The sequence below is a fragment of the Thamnophis elegans genome, chromosome 13 (genome assembly GCF_009769535.1).
Source record: "Thamnophis elegans isolate rThaEle1 chromosome 13, rThaEle1.pri, whole genome shotgun sequence".
In the NCBI taxonomy this organism is placed as follows: domain Eukaryota; kingdom Metazoa; phylum Chordata; class Lepidosauria; order Squamata; family Colubridae; genus Thamnophis; species Thamnophis elegans.
In genome coordinates this window covers 17,744,838-17,766,811 of record NC_045553.1, presented here as the reverse complement: position 1 = coordinate 17,766,811, position 21,974 = coordinate 17,744,838, and the positions used below count along the sequence as shown (strand labels likewise).

The 21,974-nt window shown below is 47.0% G+C and overlaps 1 protein-coding gene across 2 annotated transcripts in view; it reads right to left on the bottom strand.

Moving 5' to 3' along the window:
• Positions 1-21,974, bottom strand: part of SPECC1L (sperm antigen with calponin homology and coiled-coil domains 1 like) — a 71,500-nt gene that overhangs the window by 26,276 nt on the left and 23,250 nt on the right. For both annotated transcript variants that reach the window (XM_032229124.1, XM_032229125.1), the window contains exons 6-8: positions 4,219-4,292; positions 2,573-2,748; positions 893-1,056 (exon numbers count right to left, since the gene is read on the bottom strand). In XM_032229124.1, the coding sequence (XP_032085015.1) occupies positions 893-1,056; positions 2,573-2,748; positions 4,219-4,292 (414 nt within the window). The remainder of the gene's footprint in view (positions 1-892; positions 1,057-2,572; positions 2,749-4,218; positions 4,293-21,974) is intronic.

Here is a 21,974-nt window from a genome sequence, read left to right as displayed (position 1 = left end):
TTTGTGGAACTTTGGTCGTATTGTTTGTGGGAAATAGCTAAGTAATTTACACCAAGAGACTGAAAAGGTGTTATTTCTCTATGCTTCAAAAACTGGATTCAGGAAATGTGCAGTTCCTTTAATTTTTGAACCTTATTGTTTGCTTATTCTTTTTTGTTTGTTTTGTTAAAAGAACTTAAAGAGATTACTCACTAGATGGCTGTATATAACCTGTCTTAGGCATGTTTTTGTGTTTGTTCTTACTGTTTTTGTTGTGCTGTAAGTCAGGAGCCCCCAACCTGTGGGCCAGGGCCCACTACCGGGCTGTGGCCACGATTGGCTCATATTCCCATTTGCACTAGCATTGCCGCAAGTGTCGTGCAGGCACACTTGCTGTTTGCGTTGCATGGATGTGTGTGGCCCCGTTTGCATTGTGTGGGCACTCACGATCGCGTTCACGTGTGTGCATGCATGCATAAAGGCGCCTACCGCTCCTCCCCTCCAGACCCCCAACCCAGAAAGGTTGGAGACCTCTATTTTGTCTGTATTTTTAAAAACTGCAACAGAATAAATATCTATTTTAAAACAGATTCCAATTAGTGATGACCTTTTTTGGGAAGGCATTTGTCCCACTGGAAAGTGATCTCTAAGCTGTCGTTTCCTTTCAGCCACTTTTCTTCTGTAACTCCTACACACAAACCTACTCATCCCGGTAAACCCTTTGGGACTAAGTAGGACTATGCAGAGTGAAGGCAATCAATGGGGAACAGTAAGACATTAATGGCAGAACATAAGAAAAGAAAAGAAAACACATCTTGTAAAATAAAGCTACATTTATCATCAATAAGAGTCTGATGTGGCGTTCCTGTGTAATATTTCACTAATTTTATGCAGATCTTTAAAGAAAAATTACCTTGTGAGGCGCTATCAAAGGACTTGATGAGTGTTTTGACCGTGGGGGTTGGTTCCGAAGAGGTGGAGGACCTCCGGCTCAGCCCCATGCCTTGCCGCAGGGCTGCCAAATCTCTTTCCACAGCATTCATGTAGTTGTAAACTCGGCCACGTTCCTCTTCTTGCCTGTGGTCAGAAGAAACCCAACAAGGCTCACTTTCAACGGTTTGACTAGCACATCATCCAGTGTGCCTGAAGGATGCAGGGACCAATTCATGGCCTCATCTTTTCAATGGCTAAAACTCTTAAGGGAAAGAACAAGCAGTAAACCCTTTACGACATGAAACATATGGAACTAAGACAAAACGGGGCCACTTGGAAACAAAGAAGGATTTTTTCATACTTTGAAGTACTGTCAAGTGCCTTCTATGCGGTGATCTATAAATATGCTCGAGAGAGAGAGAGAGAGAGAGAGAGCTGAAGCTAAAGCAAAAAGAGTGTATTTTACACTTAAATTCATGTAAGTGGAGAGGGAGGGGAAATCAGGAACTGCTCAGTCAGATGCTCCCAAGAGGTGAAAAAATGGGGATACAGGGCGTAACAGGCAAGGGACATCACATTCATATATATTTTTGCCATCCCAATGAACATTTCTTAAAACTGAAAACAGATTGTTATTGCAATACCAATTTCTAAAAACAAATTTTGAAAGGGACACAAATATAAATTCTAAAATACTTCTAATACTGAATTTTACATAATGTGTATGCATAGGGCTTAAATATCAATCATTGAAAAAAAATAGAAGATTAGAAAAACCTAGATAACAAACCATTAACATTCTAGAGATGTTTTGTGATAAATATTTAGCAACTGACTGCCAATTTTCCATAGTAAATGGGGAGTTTCTGTTCCGACTCTCCAGAGATGGTTCTGACTTTGATAGCCTCCCTGTATGGGTGGTTCCTGAAGGACCCTGGTTCAAGGCCTCCTCCTCCACCAGCACTCTAAGTGAGGAAGCCAGCAAAAGTTTTAGAAACCCAGACTTGGTTCAAAGAGAATTTTCTCTCAGGCAGTTTTTCAGGCTCTTACAGAAGAATCAAAAGGAAAAATTCCTAGTGAAATTAAAGAAAGAAGATCATATTGCAAGGGTCTTTTAATGCCTTAGAGCCATGATGGTGAACCTATGACACGCATGGTTCAAAGTGGCACATGACGCCATGTCTCCCAGCATGCGTGGCCTTGCATGTTTGTCTTCCGGATTTCTGGAATGCATGCATGTGAGACGATCAGTTTGTTGGAAATGCCAAAAAATGTCGTAAATTGTGGTGTTGTGAGCATATAACTGCAAACAGCCATAAATGTAGGCTGGCTGCCAAGTACCCAAAATATGATCATGTGACCATTGAGGGTGTGTGACTGTGGGAACTTCGAATTCAGTCATAAGTAGCCTTGGGGAAGGCTGCTGTAACTTCAAATGGTCACTGAGCAACTAATTGAAAGTTGAGGACTATCAGTAGTTTAAAAAAAGGATTTTAATACATTTATCATTTTTATAAACCTCCTCTAACAGATGAACAAAAAACCCCTGTAATTATCTGATATGCTCTTGTGCTAAACAATTGCATGCTGTGCAGCTTTCAGAAATGTAAGAAATTACCACAAATACATTATAGATGATAATTAAGTTTGATTAACATACTTGCGTGACTTTATTTCCTCGAGCTCTTTGGTGAGCTTTTCATTCTTTTCTTGAGCTTCATGCAGCCTGCGCTTCAAGTCTCCAATTTCCTCCTGGGCTTCAGATTTGATGTCATTAGCAATGACCACCGCAGTCTGCAAGTCTGCTTGAAATTGGCGCCACTCTGCAGACTCTTCCTGAAAATAAGCAGGGATCAGGCAATAGATTCCTGGGCAGGGATCTGACAGGGGTGCAATTCAATCAGAAGAGACAATGGAAAGCGGCATCTTTTGAGATTGGGTACTCAGGTGAGGGGGTGGGGATGAAACCCCAAACAGCTGACACCCTGCTTGGAAACACCCGGCAGGATGGAACTCTCTCATGACAATAGCTTGCCATCTCCAACAACTCTTGCCATCTTCTTGGATTTTGCAATCCACACTTTGAGAAACAGTGGAGCAAAGGAATATGCGATTATTTTGAATGAACTTAAAATCCTATACTTCAAATCCGGTCCTAAGTAGCCCTGGGGAGGGTTGTCGTATCTTCAAATAGTCAGAAAGCCAGATACCTTGAAGAACTCTAGGATGAGAATTTGATCGGTAAACACTTTGAAAACAAGATGGTGAATAAAATTAATTAGCAAAAAATTGGTCAAAAATAAGTTATTTCAGATTAATCTTATTTTTTGATCTGGAAATGTCTTAATAGCATAAATGCAATAGATAAAATGCACTTGATTACATCAAACTATTTGGCAAAATATCCCATGGCATGTAAATCAGCAAGTGTGGGCTGAATGGCGAGACAATTAAGTAGCTCTGGAGCTGGCTCAAAAGTCAGACACGTCCTTCTCAATGTTTTATCAAATTGGAGGGAATGGGTAATACAAAATTCAGTCCAGGGCCCTTCAGTGTTTATATTAGCAATGTGAATGAGAATATGGAAAGACTGCTTAGTAAGTCTGCAATAGAGCAAAATTCAATGAATAGATAGCATAGAACCCAGATCACAGAAACCACATGGAAAAAGACCATGACAGCTTGGAGAAACAGGCTGAAAATATCACTATGGGATTTAACAGAAACAAGGTGAAGTTGAAATGAAAGATAAAGATCAAGGGTAAGGGATCTTTCATTTAACAGTAATATTGTGACAAGATCTTGTGAGTTGATCAGTTACTGAATATGATCCAGCATACACTGTGGTAGCAAAAAGCCCAAGGCAGGAGCGATTCCCATTACAGGGTGCATTTTGTGTTGATCTGATCTCCTGTTCGGTAGGAGCCGTTGGAGTGCCGAATGGATGACCAAGAGAGGTGGCAGCTCCGAATGTGAATGTGTTCAAGTGGAGTCTTAGAGGCATCCCCACATTCCTCAGATCTGGATTCCTACCCAAAGGAGGGATCTAATGGCCTATGAGGCTTCTTATGAATCTATAAATAAAGAACTGCAGAAAAGACATGCATTCTTTTCAAACCCTTATGGAAAAGAACATGAAGGCAACTGGACTAAATAAGGAACTATTTTGTTTGAGTGGTTAAAGCACCAGGCTAGAAAATGGGAGACTGTGAGCTTAACTTCCATCTTATGCATGAAAGCCAGCTGGATGACTTTGGGCCAGTCTCCCTCTCTCTCCTTCTCAGCCCAACAAATATGATGACTTACCCTCAGCCGCCTGTGCAGGGTCTTGATCTCTCTTTCCATGTCATGCTTTTGATCCTGAAGCTTCTTAACTGTGTCTAGTAAATAAAAAGTAGCACAGGATTTAACAATAAACCTGAACGCATTTCACACATTTATTATATTTTAATGTATTGTATTTTTCAGAGTATAAGATGCACCTTTTCCCCCAAAAAAGAGGCTGAAAATCTGGGTACATCTTATACACTGAATACAGCATTTTTTACCTCACGAAACCCCACCCCCTTCACCAAAATGGCCACGCATACCCTTATAGAGGCTTTTAGAGAGCTCCTGAGGGCTGGGGAGGGCAGAAATGAGCAAAAAATAGGCTGTTTTTTTGCTCATTTTTGCCCCCCCCCAGCCCCCAAGAGCACTCTATAAGCTTCCTAAAGGCTATCTATGCCCCTTTTTTTTACGAAAAACGGGGCATTTTTTGCTCATTTTTGGTCCCCCCCCCCCCCCGGAGCACACTACAAGCCTCCTAAGCTCTATTCATGCCTTTTTTGGGGGGGAACGGGCCCGCTTTTGTGAAAAAAGACCGTTGGCTTACCTGAACGGTCGTTCTCGGGGCACTGCGAAGAGAGCCCAAATGCTGGGTTAACACAGCCTATCTGCCCTTGGACTGAGTGATGTTTTTCTTGACCACGCCTCCCTTTGCCTGCACATGCTCAATTCGAAAACGAAGGAACCGTCCTGTAATCAATTACAGTCAATACAGCCACATCGTTCAATACTAACACCCGGGTGGGTTTGGGCTCTCTTCGCAGTGCCCCGAGAACGACCGTTCAGGTAAGCCAACGGTCTTTCTCCAGTGCACTGCTCAGAGAGCCCAAATGCTGGGACATGCCCAAGCTATTGAGTCCCAGGGTGGGGAAGTGCCGAAGCCTCTGGCATTCCAGCCACTCTTGTAATACTCTTCTGCCAAAGGAGGCTTCGGCTGAGGCAAAGGTGTCAATCTTATAGTTTCTAATAAAGGCCGTGGGGGAAGCCCAGGTGGCCGCTCTACAAATGTCTAGGATAGAGGCCTGGGTTGCCCAGGCTGCAGACGTTGCAGCACTCCTGGTGGAGTGAGCGGTGATTCGTCTCGGAGCCGTCTTGCCCTGGTGCTCATATGCCAGTTTGATGCAAGCACGTAGCCAACGTCCCACAGTGTGAGAGGAGACCTTGCGGCCCAGGGACGCAGGGAGGAAGGAGACAAAGAAAGCCTCTGACCGGCGGTAGTCCTTTGTTCTCTTTACATACGTGCGCACAGCCCGTCTCACGTCCAGCTTGTGCCACTCACGCTCCTTAGGGTGAGAAGGATGGGGACAGAAGTTGGGCAAAATAAGTTCTTGAGTCCTGTGAAACAGGGAGTTAATTTTCGGAGCAAATGACGGATCAAGTCTCAATATTACTCTGTCCGGGTGAACTACGCACAAATCCTCCCTGACAGAGAGCGCAGCAAGCTCGGCTACCCTGCGAGCGGATGTAATGGCCACCAGGAAAGCGGTTTTGATGGTGAGGTAGCGCAGACTGGTCTTTTTTAAAGGCTCAAATGGGGCTTTGGTCAGGGCCTTAAGCACAAATGGAAGATCCCATGACGGATACCGGTGAACAGTTGGAGGGCTGATGTTCGCTGCTCCCTTGAGAAAGCTCTTGATCTGGGGGAGCTGACTCAGCGAGCGAGAGGAGCCCTTTGCCAGGATGGTAGACAACGCTGCAACCTGGCGTCTGAGGGTGCTGACTGCAAGGCCCCTATCCAGACCCTCTTGCAAAAAGTCTAGGGTCTGGGGGATCGAGGCTGAGGAGGCCTCTATGTTCCTAGTCTTGCACCACCGTGAGAAGGCGGCCCAGGTGGCATCGTAGATTCTAGTCGTAGAGGGCTTCCTGGACGCTTGGATTGTTCGAATGACCTGGTCAGAGAATTTTTGCTTTCTCAGGAGCTCCCCTTCAAGTGCCAAACGGCTAGCTGCAGCCACTGGGGCTCCGGATGGATGATGGCCCCCTGGCTGAGGGCAATCTTGTCCCGGGGGATTCTCCAAGGTCTTTGAACTGAGAGGCTGACCAGGTCTGCGTACCAGGGCCTTCTGGGCCAGAAGGGAGCCACCAGAATGAGGTCTGCCTTTTCGGTCAGGAGCTTGTTCACCACTTGAGGGATGAGCGGAAGTGGAGGGAAGGCATACAGAAGTCCCTGAGGCCACGCTGACCTCAGAGCATTTGTTCCCTCCGCCTGGGGCGAGTGGTAGCGACTGAAGAAGCGTGGGAGCTGTGTGTTGTTGTGTGTGGCAAACAGGTCTACCTGTGGCTTGCCGAACCTCCTCACGATCTGCTGGAACAGGTCCGGGTGCAGGCGCCACTCCGAGTGGTCGATGCGTTGGCGGCTCAGCCAGTCTGCTTCCCGGTTGCTTACGCCGGAGATGTGATCTGCACTGAGAGAAGCCAAATGACGTTCCGCCCACCTGCCCAGCGCTTCTGCCTCGAGCATGAGGGCCTTTGATCGAGTGCCCCCTTGCCGGTTTATGTGCGCTTTTGTTGCCACATTGTCTGTCATCAACAGTACATGAGCCCCTCTTACTAGAGATGCGAACTTTCTCAGCGCGAGGCGAGCTGCCCTCAGTTCCAGCCAATTGATGCTGTGGGCGGCCTCCCTCTGAGTCCATCGGCCTTGGGCTAGGTGGCCCTGACAGTGGGCGCCCCACCCCAGGAGGCTGGCATCCGTGGTGACAACTAGTCTCTCCGGCTCCTTGAACAGGCAGCCCTTCCTGACTGCCTTGGACCTCCACCATGCCAGAGACCGGATCACCTTTCGTGGGAGCCGAACCCACCTGAGTGAGTTGCTGTTCCTGGCCCTCTGCACTGGCAGCAGAAACCACTGCAGCTCCCTGGCGTGAAGGCGAGCCCAGGGAACCACCCCCAGGCACGAGATCATTATCCCTAGGAGCTGGGACAGCTGAATGATGGGTACCGACCTGGCAAGGCTGCAGTGCTTCACTCTGCGTCTCAGGTTCGACAGCCGGTCTGGCGAAAGAAATACCTGGCAGGAGGTGGAGTTGATGACCGCACCCAGGTGCTGTATACAGGTGGATGGTCAGAACTGGCTCTTCTCCATGTTGACAGAGAAGCCATGGTACTGCAGGGTCTGCACAGTTAGAGAAACATCGCGGTGTGCCTGCTTGGTGGTGAGAGAGTGAATGATTATGTCGTCTAAATAACATTCCAGACGAACCGGATGGTTGCGGAGATGAGCCGCTAGCACTGCCAGAATTTTGGTGAATGTTCTGGGCGCAGATGATAGCCCGAAGGGAAGATCCCTGTACTGGAAATGCTTCCCTTCCGCGTAGAACCTCAGGAACCGCCTGTGGGCCACATGGATGGGGACATGCAGGTACTCTTTGAGATCTATTGATGTCAATAGGTCCCCCTCCCTCACACAGCCCAGGATGGAGTGGAGTGACTGCATCTTGAACCTCTTGTAAGCCAGATGCTGATTTAGGCTCTTGAGGTCCAAGATGGCCCTCCACCCCCCTGAACTTTTGGGCACTAGGAAGAGGATCGAATAGAAGCCCCTCCCCTGCTGATCCCTGGGGACTGGCTCTATCGCCTCTATCTCTAGGAGATGGCAGATTTCTGCCCTCATGCGTTCCCTCTTTTCTTTGGGGAAAGGATAGGAAGTCCAGGAGAAGGCCCTTGCGAATGGTGTTGAGGACCCACTTGTCCGATGTTATCTCCTCCCACCTGTCGGCATACAGCCGTAGCCGACCCCCGATGGGGGGATCCCTGTGACCGTCACTTTCCCTTACGAAAGGGCCGGAATCCACCACTGTTGTTTCCTCCTCCTCGGAATGGTCTCCGAAAGGAAGACTGGGATTGGTTGGCACGAGCCCCGAAGGATCTGTCTTGGTGCCTATCCCCCCCTGCCTGAAAGGGCCTCTGATAGGAGGAAGGGTGAGAAGATTGCCCTGTTTCCTGGCTCCTGTAGGGTCTCTTACGAAAGGACCCCGCCCCTTTCCGGTCACCCCTTTTAAAGGTTGCCGGAAGGATCTTGCGTTTGTCCTTGGTTTCGGTGACAAACTTGTCCAGGGCCTCTCCAAACCGAAAGCCCCCTTTAAATGGGGCCGATGCCAGCTTCCATTTAGCCTTCATTTCGGCCTGCCAGTGCCTGAGCCATAGGAGGCGGCGGGAGGTGATATTGGAAGCTAGAGCTCTGGAAGAGAATTTTGCTGCTGTCAAGGTGGCATCTGCCGAATACTCGACAGCGGTAATAATCTTGGTTAGCTCATGGCGCCACCTAGATTTCCTGGGCGGGGGTCTGGACCTGAGTTGGCGCAGCCAGAATAGGGTGGCCCTAATAAAAAAGGAGGCAGAGGTGGATGCCTTGATGGCCCAGGCAGACGCCATGTGTGTTTTCTGACATGCCTTTTCTGACCTCTTATCTTCTGCCTTAAGTCCCTCTAGGAGCTCAGCAGGCAGGTTGGAATTGGAAGTCAGAGACACGACTGGGGCATCTACTTCTGGGAATTTGAGGATTTCCTCCATTTTATCTTCTACTGCATATAGAGTTCTATCCCCCCCACTGGGGTTGGTCAGGGTGCCCGGCTGTAGCCACTGGCGCTGTACCGCATCCATAAATAGGTCTGGCACAGGAATAACCTCGGGAGTTTCTACTGTCTCTTTGAACAACCCATGCTTAAGATCCTTGGAAGTGGAAGCCTGAGAGGCCTCGGGTCTGGAAGTGGGGCCTAACTCTGTGGCCGTCATGGCTTTGTGCAAGATATATAGCAGTAGACTTATATACCGCTTCATAGGCCTTTCAGGCCTCTCTAAGCGGTTTACAGAGAGTCAGCATATTGCCCCCAACAATCTGGGTCCTCATTTTACCCACCTCGGAAGGATGGAAGGCTGAGTCAACCCTGAGCCGGTGAGATTTGAACCGCTGACCTGCTGATCTAGCAGTAGCCTGCAGTGCTGCATTTAACCACTGCGCCACCTTGGCTATTCAAGATAGACTTGAATAATGACGGTTGAAACAGGCCAGAGAATTTTGGCTTGTCAGGGGTGGGGTTTTCGTCTTCGGAAAGGGCGAAAATCTCCCCTTCTTCCTGCTCAGAACTTGATAACCCAGAGTGAGAGGGGCTTGAAGATGGAGAGGATACAGGCTGCTTAGAGGTGGAGGCCCTAGGTTTGCGTTTCTCCTTTGGGGCCTTGCCCTTGCGAGAGCCCTTGCGCTTAATGCCTTCAGCTATCCCTTGGGAGATGGCTAAGGCAATTACCTCCCTCATTTCATCCGAAAGAGCAGGACTTTTTCCCCTTTTTTTCTTTTGCTTACTGGGCCTGCGACGGCTAGGCCTGCCTGAGCTGGATCCACCCTTCCCAAAGGGGGAATTCTGGACAGAATCTCGTTCCTCTCCGATGGAGGAGCTAGGGGAGTCGGGGTACCCCCAAGATGCTTCAGGAGATGGATCCCTGGATGCATAGTTATCCCCAGACAAGAATTCACTGTCCCCGGGGGATTGGGCCTCACGATCAGGGGAAGCTGACTCCCTGCTGCGACGGTCTGGGCTAGGTTCTGGCTGAAGGGGCCTTGAAACCTCCCTGGGATCCACTGTGGCTCTTGGAGAAGACCTTTCAAGTGAGCCTTTGTGCCCTTTGCCTTTATTTACAGAGGGATCCAGCTTGCAGCGCTTGCTGGAGGGCCCCACCTGATCCCCTAAGGCCTCCCTGCATTCCTCAGCCATTTCAGGTCCCCACGAGGCCTGGAAGATAGCTGGAGTTGGGATGGGCACGCGCTGGCCTTTGCAGTCCAAAAGCGCTGGCAGAATCTCCAGGAGGGAAGGGCCGCCTTGGGGTCGGATTTCCTTCCTCCCACCGCCCTCGGTTCCCCGAGACTTAGCTTATTTTCCGGAGGGAGAGACTAGCTGGCTTCCCAGACTAGCCCCCAGCCTCCCCGCGGCGTTCTGCAGTCGTTGAGGGCTCGCTGAGGCTCCGTTGGCTGGCTGGGCTCTTCTTGCTGCCTTGTTCCTCGCACGCTCTGAGCTCTGCCGCTCTGCCCAGTGAGTCGGAGCGATCCAAAATGGCGGGGGGTGCGCACGCAGCCGCTTCCCGCTCTTTCCAGCCCTGAAAGGCGCGCGAAGGCTCCAGCCGTCGCTGCTGTTGCCGGGCAAAATGGAGCAGGCGAGGGAATCCTAGCAATCCGGCTCACCTGCTTTAGAGCCTTCTCAGAGCCTTGCTGGACTTTTCCTCCCCCTGGGACGCCCCTGTTCCAACAGGGAACTTGGTTTATCCCACTAATTGCTCCCTTGCTAGCCAGCCCCCGCTGTGCAAGCCTTTCCAACCCCCTGCAGTGCTTGCAATTAGCAACAGCAGGGAGAACCCGGCAGCCCTTCTCTTAAAGCGACGGAAGCCTCACTGGAGGCAAATAGACAGACCTGATGTAGAAGCGTGATTTCCTCTATCTGAGAATTTAAACGTGGTCCAAATTGGGAAACTTTTTCCAGCCTTTCTGCTCTTAGACTGGAGCTCTCCCAAAACAGCCCTAACTCGGGCGGACTGAGTTTTCGAATTGAGCATGTGCAGGCAAAGGGAGGCGTGGTCAAGAAAAACATCACTCAGTCCAAGGGCAGATAGGCTGTGTTAACCCAGCATTTGGGCTCTCTGAGCAGTGCACTGGAGAACAGGCCATTTTGGGGAGATTTGCAGAGTGCAAAAACTTTTTTTTTTTTTCAATTTTCCTCTTCGAAACCTTACTGCGTCTTATACTCCGAAAAATACAGTAATTAATGACCAAAGTTTTCTGGATAGACTGCAAAAATGTTTTATCAAAGTAAATATCCCTCATGTATAAAAATAATAATGATGTCTTGGGAGAAGTAAGTATATTAGACTGGTATTGTCAGCCTCTGCTTTGCTGTTGCTTCGGCTGCCATGAAACGGGGAGGGAGGGCATGGTATTTGGGAGGGGTTACTCATTGTGCTGGAGGAAGGTTCTGGAGTTCACCGGTTGGTTGGACTACGCATGCGTGGGAGTTTCCCGCCAGGACTAATGGCACCGACATTCCATCTTCGTGATGCCTTTTGAAGTTATCTCGCACCTGACACTTGGGAGAATTATGATTGGACTGTAACTGTGATGCCAAGGGGTGGGGAATGGGCTATTCTATATATCAATCGCTTTCGCACCTAAATATTCAGATTTCGCTTTGCTATGCCTTTAATCATTTTTAATTAGTAAAAGTACACTTGATTTCCACACATGGAGTCTCGTGGTCTTTCTTTCCTAATTAATTAATGGAGAGGTGCTGACAGGTATCCTAAACACCTCAGAGTGTGTGCTCGATGGCAAAAGTGGTAGCCTACACCTATGACTCTTGGCTCAACTCACTTCCCTATTTTTATGCAAACACATAAGGGCACTACTGAATTTTAATGTAAGTTTCTTAGCTTGTCTCCAGGACAAAATATGTTTGTTTCAGATTAACTTTTCTTGTACTGCAGTTTTGCTCAAAAGCAAAATTAAGACAGGTTAGCCATTGTCTTTCAGAGTTTGGCTTTCCAGCTTATGATACCAGCTTTCAAAATCTAAGACCGCCATCTAGTGAGAAGTTCAAGGAGAAAACAAAGGCCCAATTTGGGAAAACCTTTCTATGTCTAAGTTCCTTTTTAAATTAATGGTTGTAAAATTATTTTCTTTACATCTTAATCTCTGAGGTAGGCAAGACTGTGTCAATATTGTAACCAGCTTAGTCGTAAAATGTTAAATTTTCAATATCAATCTTTCAGTTATTATTACACCTGATTTAAAACTAATGGTAACAAATTTATTTCTTAGTCTCATTGCCTACAATACAAATTTAATAACAAAATAGCACCAGATAAACAGAAACAGTCAAGGAAAAAATGATCCACTCAAGACTGGCCAGGTTGCATCTGAACAAGCCAGACAGCTTTGCTGCCCCCTGCACTGATAGGAAAGCAAGTTCAATCACTGGGGAAAACCACCTTTACGTTTTCCAGACAAGAGTGTTTTCCATCAAAGCGTTCATGGGGCTAATTTTTCAACCACTTACTCTAGTGAAAGTAAATGCTATCTCTTGTTTAGAAAAGGAAACTGAATTATATGTGTTTGTGTGTGTGTGTGTGTGTTTTTTTAATTATTCAGTATAATGGAAATATATTTCACTTGAAAACCTATAAAATTGTGAACCTGCCTCCTCCTTCCAAGGTTTAAGATATGATTTTCTACTTATATGCAGCTTTTTCTTTCTGAATGCAAATTTTAGAAAAAATGCTTATGAATTCCAGAGTTTCCGGAGACTGGCAATGTTTGAGAAAGGTGTAATGGCTAATACTCCTAAACTATTTTAAGATACAATTTTCCCTAACACAGATTTGAATGCCTGGTTTAAGTAAAGTTGATCTTTACTTTTATGCATTAAGAAATCCTAATGCAAGTACCGGCGGCGGGGTGGGGTGGTGGGGGAGGGGATAAAACTCTAAGATTTATGTAATTGCAATAGCACTTAGACTTATATCCCGCTTCCCAGTGCTTTACAGCCTAAGCAGCTTACAGGGTCAACCTATTGTTCCTAACAATCTGGGCCCTCATTTTACCAACCAATATCGGAAGGATGGAAGGCTGAGTCAATCTTGATCCAGTGAGATCCGAACTGCCAAACTGCAGGAAGCCAGCAGTCAGCAGAAGCAGCCTGCAATTCTGTACTCTATGGTGCACCATGGCTCTTAGTTTTTTAAAAAACTTCTCAAAACTAAAAGTAATGGGTAGACTATAACAAACATGATAAATTATAAAAGCAAAAATAACTTGTAAGAATAAAAGGAGTAACTAATCAAATGTATCTGCTCTGCCCAAGATGGATACCACTAAATCTATAAACTGAAGGCTGAGTGAAATGAAACCATCTTTCAAGCAATTGGGAGGAGGGAAGCCTCGGAGTTAAATCATTAGCTACATCTGAAACAACTGAGTTTTACAACTTTACAACTGGTTTCCTGTCACTGGGAGACTGAAGGTCCCAACATCGCTGGAGGGATGTTTATGGTAGTCATGTGGGATATATAACTTTGATGTCTAACTAGAGATAGCCATGGGAACATGTGCTTTATTGACTCTCAGGGCAGAAGAGTTAAGGAAGCATCTTCACGCTTGTGTATTGGTCAGAATCTGCATTCGGACAAAGGGGGGGGGGGTCATTATGTGAAGCAGGGACACTGGCCAGTGGCAGAGTATACTGAAGAATTCCGAGACCTGGCATGTTATGTGAACTGGCCAGACGATATCCTGGTAAGCTGGTTCAAGGATGGGGTGAGTGATGAACTCTACAATGCTTGCGTGGCCCGAGGTGCCCCAACCCATCTACATGAGTGGTATCTCATTGCTGAAGAGGCAGAGATCGACATGGCCAGAAATCAGTATCGGGCAGGACGAATGTGGAAGAAATCCCCACCCCAATAGAAACAAGAACCTTTTAAACCGCAAACGACACCTTCTCCGAAATCCTTAGTCTGTTTCAAGTGTGGAAAAGAGGAGCACCGAGCTGCAGAATGCTGTTCTCAGGCACTAGCTAAGAAACCAGATCGCCCATTGGGAGGAAAACCTATGAAACCTGGCCAGCACGGAAAGGAGATGGCCCTGAGGAGCAGGGAGACCATAGAATTTCCACTCCCTCCCTTCTTTGAGGAGGAAACCCTGGCTTCGCAGCAGGAGGAACCATACTCATCTGGAAGCGATCCAGAGAATGAACCACTGGTAAGCAAACCAATTGTCAGCCTCTGCTTTGCTACTTGCTTTCGGCTGTCATTGAAACAGGGAGGGGGAGGCATGGTATTTGGGAGGGGAAGTCTTCAGCACAGGAGTGATTGTTAAAAGGGAGTTTTGTTCTTATCATCTATTGTGCATGCTGGAGATAGTGAATGTGCCCGCCAAGGCCAACTGTCCGGTATACTTGATGATGCTTTTTGAAGATGGAACCCACATGACACTTGAGGGTTGTGCGGATTGGACTATGGGATGGGGTTACCAGGGGGAGGGAGTTGGGTCACATATTGATATGTATGATTATGCGCACTTTTGCCTCAGATCTTGCTTTGCTTAGTTGCTATCTACTCATAATCAGTAAAAGTACTCTTAATTCTGCAAAATGGAGTTAAGTGGTTTCTTTCTTGGTTGCTGAGGGAGGCTGGCTTGACACCAATTAAACTGCTTACCTTGCCCCTGAGACTATTTAACCCCAACTGTGAGAGGGGGATGAAAATCTCAGCTTTAGTGGACTCGGGATGCACCCACTGTTTGATCAGCCCAACCCTGGTAAGGAAGTTGAGGATTAATGTAAGGAAACTGAAAAGCCCCATAACTTTTTGCCAACTAGATGGGTCAATAGCAGGGGGGGAGCCAGCTCCATTTGCCACTGAGCCTCTACAGATAGGCATCAGAAACCACGAGGAAATGCTTACATTTAGTGGCGCCTGGCATGGAATGGCCACTAGTTCTGGGTCTTGCATGGCTGAAAAAATGGAACCCCAAAATTAATTGGAAGTGAGGCACCATAAGAGTGCAGATGCACATGACTTTTGCTGAAAATCCAGACAGAGAAAGTGAGGGGGCAGAGCACCTAGAAACAGCAATGCCTACTTACACTATGCCAACCCAGGGCATACCCAAAGAATATAAGGACTTGGCTGAGGTTTTTAGTGAAAAAGCATTTGATGAGCTCCACCCCCCACCCCCCGCTCCACTCACTGTGCAATAGAAATCCTACCCGGAGCCAAACTCCCTAAACCCAAGATGTATAGTATGTCTCCAAGGGAGCTGGAAGAACTGAGGGCATTCATTGAAAAAAACCTAGCAAGGGGTTTCATTGAACCAGCCCGACCAAAAGTTGCAGCCCCAGTGTTGTTTAGAGAGAAAAAAGATGGCTCCAAATGCTTATGTGTTGATTTTAGAAATTTAAATTCAATCAGTATGGCAAATGTATATTCCCCTCCCACTTATGAAGGATATGCTAGCACACCTAGCCAAAGGGAGAATTTTTTCAAAGCTGGATTTAAGGGAGGCTTACTACCGTATCAGGATTAAGGAGGGAGATGAATGGAAAACGGCATTTAACACCCCTCTTGGATGCTGATTTCCAATCAGTTGTAAAGTTGTAGTGCACTGTACTGTAGGACAGTGATGGCTAACACTTTTCCCACCGCGTGCCAAAAGCGGGGGGTGGGGGCGCAGGGGGGTAGTGTGTGGGCACGTGACCCCCCCTGCCCTCCCTCCCGCTTTTAGCGCACGATGGACACGTTTTTCACCCTCCCCAGGCTCCAGAGGCTTTCTAGGGGCCAGGGGAGGGCGAAAACAGCCTCCCCTGTCCCCCTGGGCATGGACTTTTGGTTTGCCCGTAGGGCAAAAAATGGCCTAATGCACAAACTGGAAGTCTGTCCCCGAATGTCCGGTTTGCGCATTGGGTTGTTTTTCACCCTCTAGAGGACAAAAAACGGCCTTAAAAGAAAGCCAAAGTCAGCTGGCCAGAGCGGACATGTGCGCTGGAGCTGACAGGGCAACACCTCGTGTGCCCTAACAAATGGCTCCTCGTGCCACCTGTGGCATGCGTGCCATAGGTTCGCCATCATGACTGTAGGAGAAGACATAATGCTGTTTGGACCACTCCTTTCCTCGTGACCTTTCTAGGGACTTGAGAAACAAGCACCCTTCAGCCCAGTCTCAAATGGCCTGGAGAAACCAGAAGATACCAGATGGTGGGCAGAGCCCTGGGAAACAGGGACCATTGACTCATAGCTCTCTAAAAAGAAGCCACTGTTCTCCATTACTTCCTTGTTCTGCCTTGATTAACTCAGGAAACATCTTGCCTAACTTGCACGACTCTGTAGAGGTAGTTTGCATCCTGCCCTTTTTAGGTTAGCTTTGCTGACTCCAGTTTGGAAAATAAACCAGATGGGTATCAGTGAAATTTTGTGCTGGTCTCCAGGCTTAAATAACCCTGTGGGAAACATTTCTCCCACAACAGAACCTAGCGCTCTGCTATACAAGGCTGTCCAGATCATTATGGGATTTGGAATGTGGCCCTGAGCTACCTGCCAATCAGGGCAGCAACATCTGGAGAGAGGTCACCCTGCAGCAGAGAGACGTTCAGGAGTATTCCTTCTGTGTTTGGATCTCTCATCCTTCTAAAGTAGGCAAGGTCAAGATACTAGAACAACCAAGAACGTTCTTCATTTCTGTAGGGACTGGTCAGCCAGGACAGCTGGCTTAGAAAGTGTGAATGGTGGGGACTTCCAGTTGTACTTCCGGCACCTTCGGAAGACTGATCAGTGAACTCCGTGGTGAGCGCTGATCTCTCCTTATCGGATGGTCCAAATTTGGACCATAGCCACTCCGAAAGTAGAGGGGAGACTCATCTCCCCCCCTGACTAAGAAAGACCCCTCAGCTGATGACAGGGAGCAGTGGCAGCAAACATGGCTGCCATGAAGCTGAAGACAGCCTGAAAACCTAAGACTGTGTAGGAGTAGAGAAAGTGAGTGGCTTGTGAACTGGGTAAGAGACTATTTTTTATTGAAAAGTGACCCCTAACCCTGCAGCAAAAAAAGCATATTGAAAAAAATCAGAATATTTAAGAAGATAATTTTTTTGAAAGAAAACTAAGGAAAAGAAAATTGAACTCTCAAAGTGAAGACGTGGTATTGAAAAGGTATTTTAAAAAAATACTGGAATTTGATCTGGAGCTCATTTTTTATTATTATAAATGTTGCCCTCCTGGTTTTACAAATTTAAAATAATTAAAATCAGCACTATGCAGGAGGGAGGGCCAAGCTGAAGTTTGAGTGCCATCTGCTGCTAAAAGAGAACTGTGCAACTTTGGGACCTTTTAAAAAATTACTGGAAACTTACACAATAAACAAGACCTTTAGTCAAGTGACCCTGAATATTGTTGAGCAAATCAAAGTGATTGGAAGAGGAATGGACAACCCCCTGGCTTTTTTTTCTTAAATTGGATTGATTGTAAAATGGAGACAATGAAATAGAGCTAATGTACCAAGACATTAAGGATTTTATAAAAGAACAACACAAGGAGATGAAGGAAATATTTGGTTGTACAGAACATAAAGATGAAAAACTGGAAAATATAATACAAGGAACAACAAGTAAAGAACGGGACAATGAGGAAAAAATGAAATCATCAGAAAGAGCAGAGGAGATAGCAGAATTGGGAAATCAACAAGAAGAAGGCAACAACATGAAGATATTAGTACAATTGATTGTGAATAAGGGAGTAGAACAGAAGGGAAATACTCTAAAAGATGTGAAAAGGAAACAGGAGAAACAGGAAGACAGCTGGAGAGAAGAAAAAGGGGTTAGAACAGGTAGTCATAGAATTAGACAGTGGGGGAAAAGGGCCAAGGGAGACAAAATTAGAGGGCATAGTTATAATGCAGATTCAAAAGTAGGTGAAATAAAAGAATTAAAAGAAGTGCATATTGAAATATTGAATAATGAAAAAAATAAGGATCACGTCTGAATATTAGAATGATAGGAGAAGGGGGATTAAAGGGGGGCTAGAGGTAGAAATAAAGAGGATGGAAATAGCAAAAACAGAGGTTAAGATGATACAATGTATGGTAGAACTATGAGAAGTCCCGAACATGGGACATCAACCCATTCAGTATGAGATGGGGGAAAATGCTTCCAAGCCACCAGGTATTGGATACGGTTCCTTCGCTTACGAGAGTCCAAAATCTCACGGACCTCAAAATGCTGCTCACCCTCTATCAAAAGTGAGGCGGGTGGAGGCGGAAGAGGATCCCTCAACGAAGAAGTAAGTTCAGGTTTCAGGAGATTAGCATGAAAAACAGGATAAACTCGGCTGAGGTGCTTAGGTAACTGGAGACGGACGGAGACAGGGTTGATGATCTTGACAATTGGAAATGGGCCAACATATTTGGGGCCCAACTTCTTCGACTTCTGAGTAGTTTGAAGAAACTTAGTGGATAAATAAACCTGATAACCAACTTTATATGCATGGGGTTTAGTCCGTTTTCTATCAGCATGTTTCTTATGAGTGCGGTGTGCAGCATCTAGAGCGCGGAGTGTCAAAGGCCATACTTCCCGAAGGCGATCACTCCACTTGGATAGTGAAGACACTTTCGGCTGCTCGCAAGGAATCTCTGGAATGGGCACAAAATCCTGCCCGTATACCACACGAAAAGGGGTAAAGCCAGTGCTGTTGTGCACGGAATTGTTGTAAGCCACTTCAGCATGAGGCAACAATTCCACCCAATCATCTTGCTGGTAGTTGATGAAACAACGTAGATATTGTTCCAGCACAGAATTAGTCCTCTCACAGGCCCCATTAGTCTGAGGATGGTGGGGCTCCCTGGGCGGAGCCAATCCGTTTTAGGAACTCTTTCCAGAACAGGGAGGTGAACTGAACATCCCTATCCGAAATGATGCGGTCGGGCACCCCATGTATGTGAGATGAACATCTTAGCGAGAGATTTAGCGGAAGGGATCTTGGAGCAAGGAATGAAATGAACTTGCTTGGAGAATAAGTCAGTAACAACCCAGATTGAGAGATTGAGATTTGTTTTATTTATATGCCGCCCTATTCCCAACGGGACTCAGGGCGGCGAACAACTCAAGGGGGAAAGGGAACATAAAATACAATACAAGCAATTAAAATAGCCAACAGACACACAGGTCGAGGGGGGAAGGGAACTCATCAACCCCAGGCCTGCCAACACAGCCAGGTTTTAACGGCTTTTCGGAAGGCCTGGAGAGAGGTGAGGGTCCGAATCTCTGCCGGGAGTTCGTTCCAGAGGGCTGCCACAGAGAAGGCCCTCCCCCGGGTAGTAGCCAGATGGCATTGGCTGGTAGACGGAACCCGGAGGAGGCCAACCCTGTGTGATCTAATGGGTCTTTGGGAGGTAATTGGCAGCAGGCAGTCTCTCAAGTACCCAGGTCCAATACCATGAAGGGCTTTATAAGTGACGACTAGCACCTTGAATCGTATCCGGAGACCGATCGGTAACCAGTGCAGCTCGCGGAGGATAGGTGTAATGTGGGTGTACCGAGGTGCACCCACAATCGCTCGTGCGGCTGCATTCTGGACGAGTTGAAGTCTCCAAATGCTCTTCAAGGGCTGCCCCATGTAGAGCGCAGATAACTGTGTTTCCTTGACTTTCTGGAAGTTCAACAATGAAATCCATGGAGATCTCCTTCCACGGGGCCTCTGGGCGAGCTACCACCTGGAGCAATCCCTGGGGCTTTCCCGGAGGGTGTTTTGCCGCGGCACAAAAGGGACAACTAGCTACATAAGCCTCAATGTCTTTTTTCAATGAGGGCCACCAAAATTGCCTCTTAACAAGGTGTAGGGTCTTGACGAAACCAAAGTGTCCAGCCATGCGAGAGTCATGAGCCCATTGGAGTACAACAGACCTAATGGACACAAGGTCGTACAATTTTGCCCCAATCCAAGCCAATCCATCTTTTATAGTGCATTCATCCATGTGTTGCTGGAACCAGTCATCCTCTGTAAGGGCCTTTTTTAGGTCAGAGATAAAGTCTTTTGTGACCTCTAATGTAGAAGTTGTTTGACTTCTGGTGACAACAGGAGCAACCAGGCTTTTTGTGGGAATGACAGGTTGGACAACACTGAGCTTTGAACAGTTGTACTGTGGGAGTCTGCACAAAGCATCAGCCATAAAAATTTTCCCTCCCGGAATGTATTTCAAAGTAAAATTGAATCTATTGAAATGCTGAGTCCAGCGCATCTGTTTGGGATAAAGTTTTCTGGGGGTTCTCAACGCCTCCAAATTTTTATGGTCAGTCCACACCTCAAAAGGGTGCTTGGCGCCCTCTAGAAAATGGCGCAAGGTTGTTAAAGCCCAACGAACAGCAAAAGCCTCCTTCTCCCAAATAGCCCAACGTCTCTCCGTGTCGGTCAGTTTGCGAGAGGTGTAAGCGCAGGGTTGTAATTTACCTTGGCTATTTGCTTGAAGCAGTACTGCCCCCACTGCCACATCACTAGCATCAGCCTGGACCACAAAAGGCGCATCCATGTCTGGGTGCTTCAGGACAGGCTCTTCCGCAAAGAGGCGTTTCAGCTTCTCGAAAGCAGCTTGACACTCCATAGTCCAGTCCAATGGTTTGCTAGGTTTGGGCTTAGCTCCTCTTTTTGATTTAAGGAGGTTAGTAATAGGGAGAGCTATCTTAGCGAACGAGGGAATAAACTGATGATAGAAGTTAGCAAATCCCAAAACCCTCTGTAATTGCTTACGTGTGCGTGGGGCCTCCCATTCGGTGGCAGCCTTGACCTTAGTGGGGTCCATTTCTATCCCCTTGTGGGAGATTTGATAACCCAGGTAATCAACCTTTTCCTGATGAAACTCGCACTTGGACAGTTTGGCATACAGTTCTGCTGCTCGAAGTTCTTCAGAACCGTGCAAACAAGCTTCACGTGTTCTTCACGTGTTTCTGTGTAAATAAGGATATCGTCTAAATAGACCATTACGCCTTTGTAAAGATGGTCATGCAAAACCTCATTAATCAGTTGCATGAAGACTGCTGGCGCCCCCTGGAGGCCAAATGGCATTACTCGAAATTGGAAGCAACCAAGGGGGCAGTTGAAAGCAGTTTTCCATTTGTTTCCCTCTTTAATTCTGACCCAATAGTACGCTTCCCGTAGGTCCAATTTAGTGAAAATCCTCCTCTTCCCTAGTTGGGCCAGCATGTCCTTCATTAGTGGTAAAGGGTAGAGGTTCTGGGCAGATATGTAGTTCAAGTTTTTGAAATTAACACATAATCTGAAGGAGCCATCTTTCTTTTCTCTGAACAATACTGGTGCAGCTATCTTGAGCCTTGCTGGCTCAATGAAGCCCCTTTCCAAGTTTTTATCAATGAATTTCCTCATTTCTTCCATCTCTCTAGGGGTCATTGAATATATTTGGGGCTTTGGAAGCTTCACTCCAGGTAAAATATCAATGGTGCAATCTGTGGCTCTATGAGGGGGTAATTTATCAGAAGATTTCTCACTAAAAACATCTTTGAGGTCCCAATATTCCTTTGGAATTCTTTCCTCCCCCTCAATTTTCTCCTGCCCCCTGGCCGCCAGCGTGGGGGTAGTATTATCAGATTTTGGAGCCTCAATTTTCCCCTCAGGGGGTGTGGCAGTCGAATCCGTAACCACCCCTCTCTCCAGTTAATGTGTGGGTTCCATCTACGGAGCCAGGGGAGACCTGGCGCCACAATAAAAGTTATTATTTCTTGGTGGGTTCCCATCCACATCTCAATGGGTTCAGTAGAAAAATGAGCAGGACCGCCCCCCGCAATAGAGCCATCTATTTGGCAAAAAGCAATAGGGATTTTCAAAGCTTTTAGTTTCAAGCCCATTTTCTCAACTATTTCAGGGCTTATCATGCAACGTGAGCAACCAGAATCTAAAAGAGCCATAAGTTTCTCTTTTGCGCCAGAAGAGGGTACTCTAAGCTCAACTGCGATAACATGGGCCCAGAGCGGGAATTTCGGCTGCCATTGAAACGGGGAGGGGGGGCATGGTATTTGGGAGGGGAATCATTATGTGCTGGAGGAATATTCTAGACGCTGTCCTGACCATCTCATTGCGCATGTGGAGGAAGGGAATTTCCCGCCAAGGTTAACTGTCCAGCATTCCACCCTGATGATGTTTTTTGAAGATATCTCCCACCTGACAGTTGGGTGACTTATAATTGGACTATGGACTGGGGT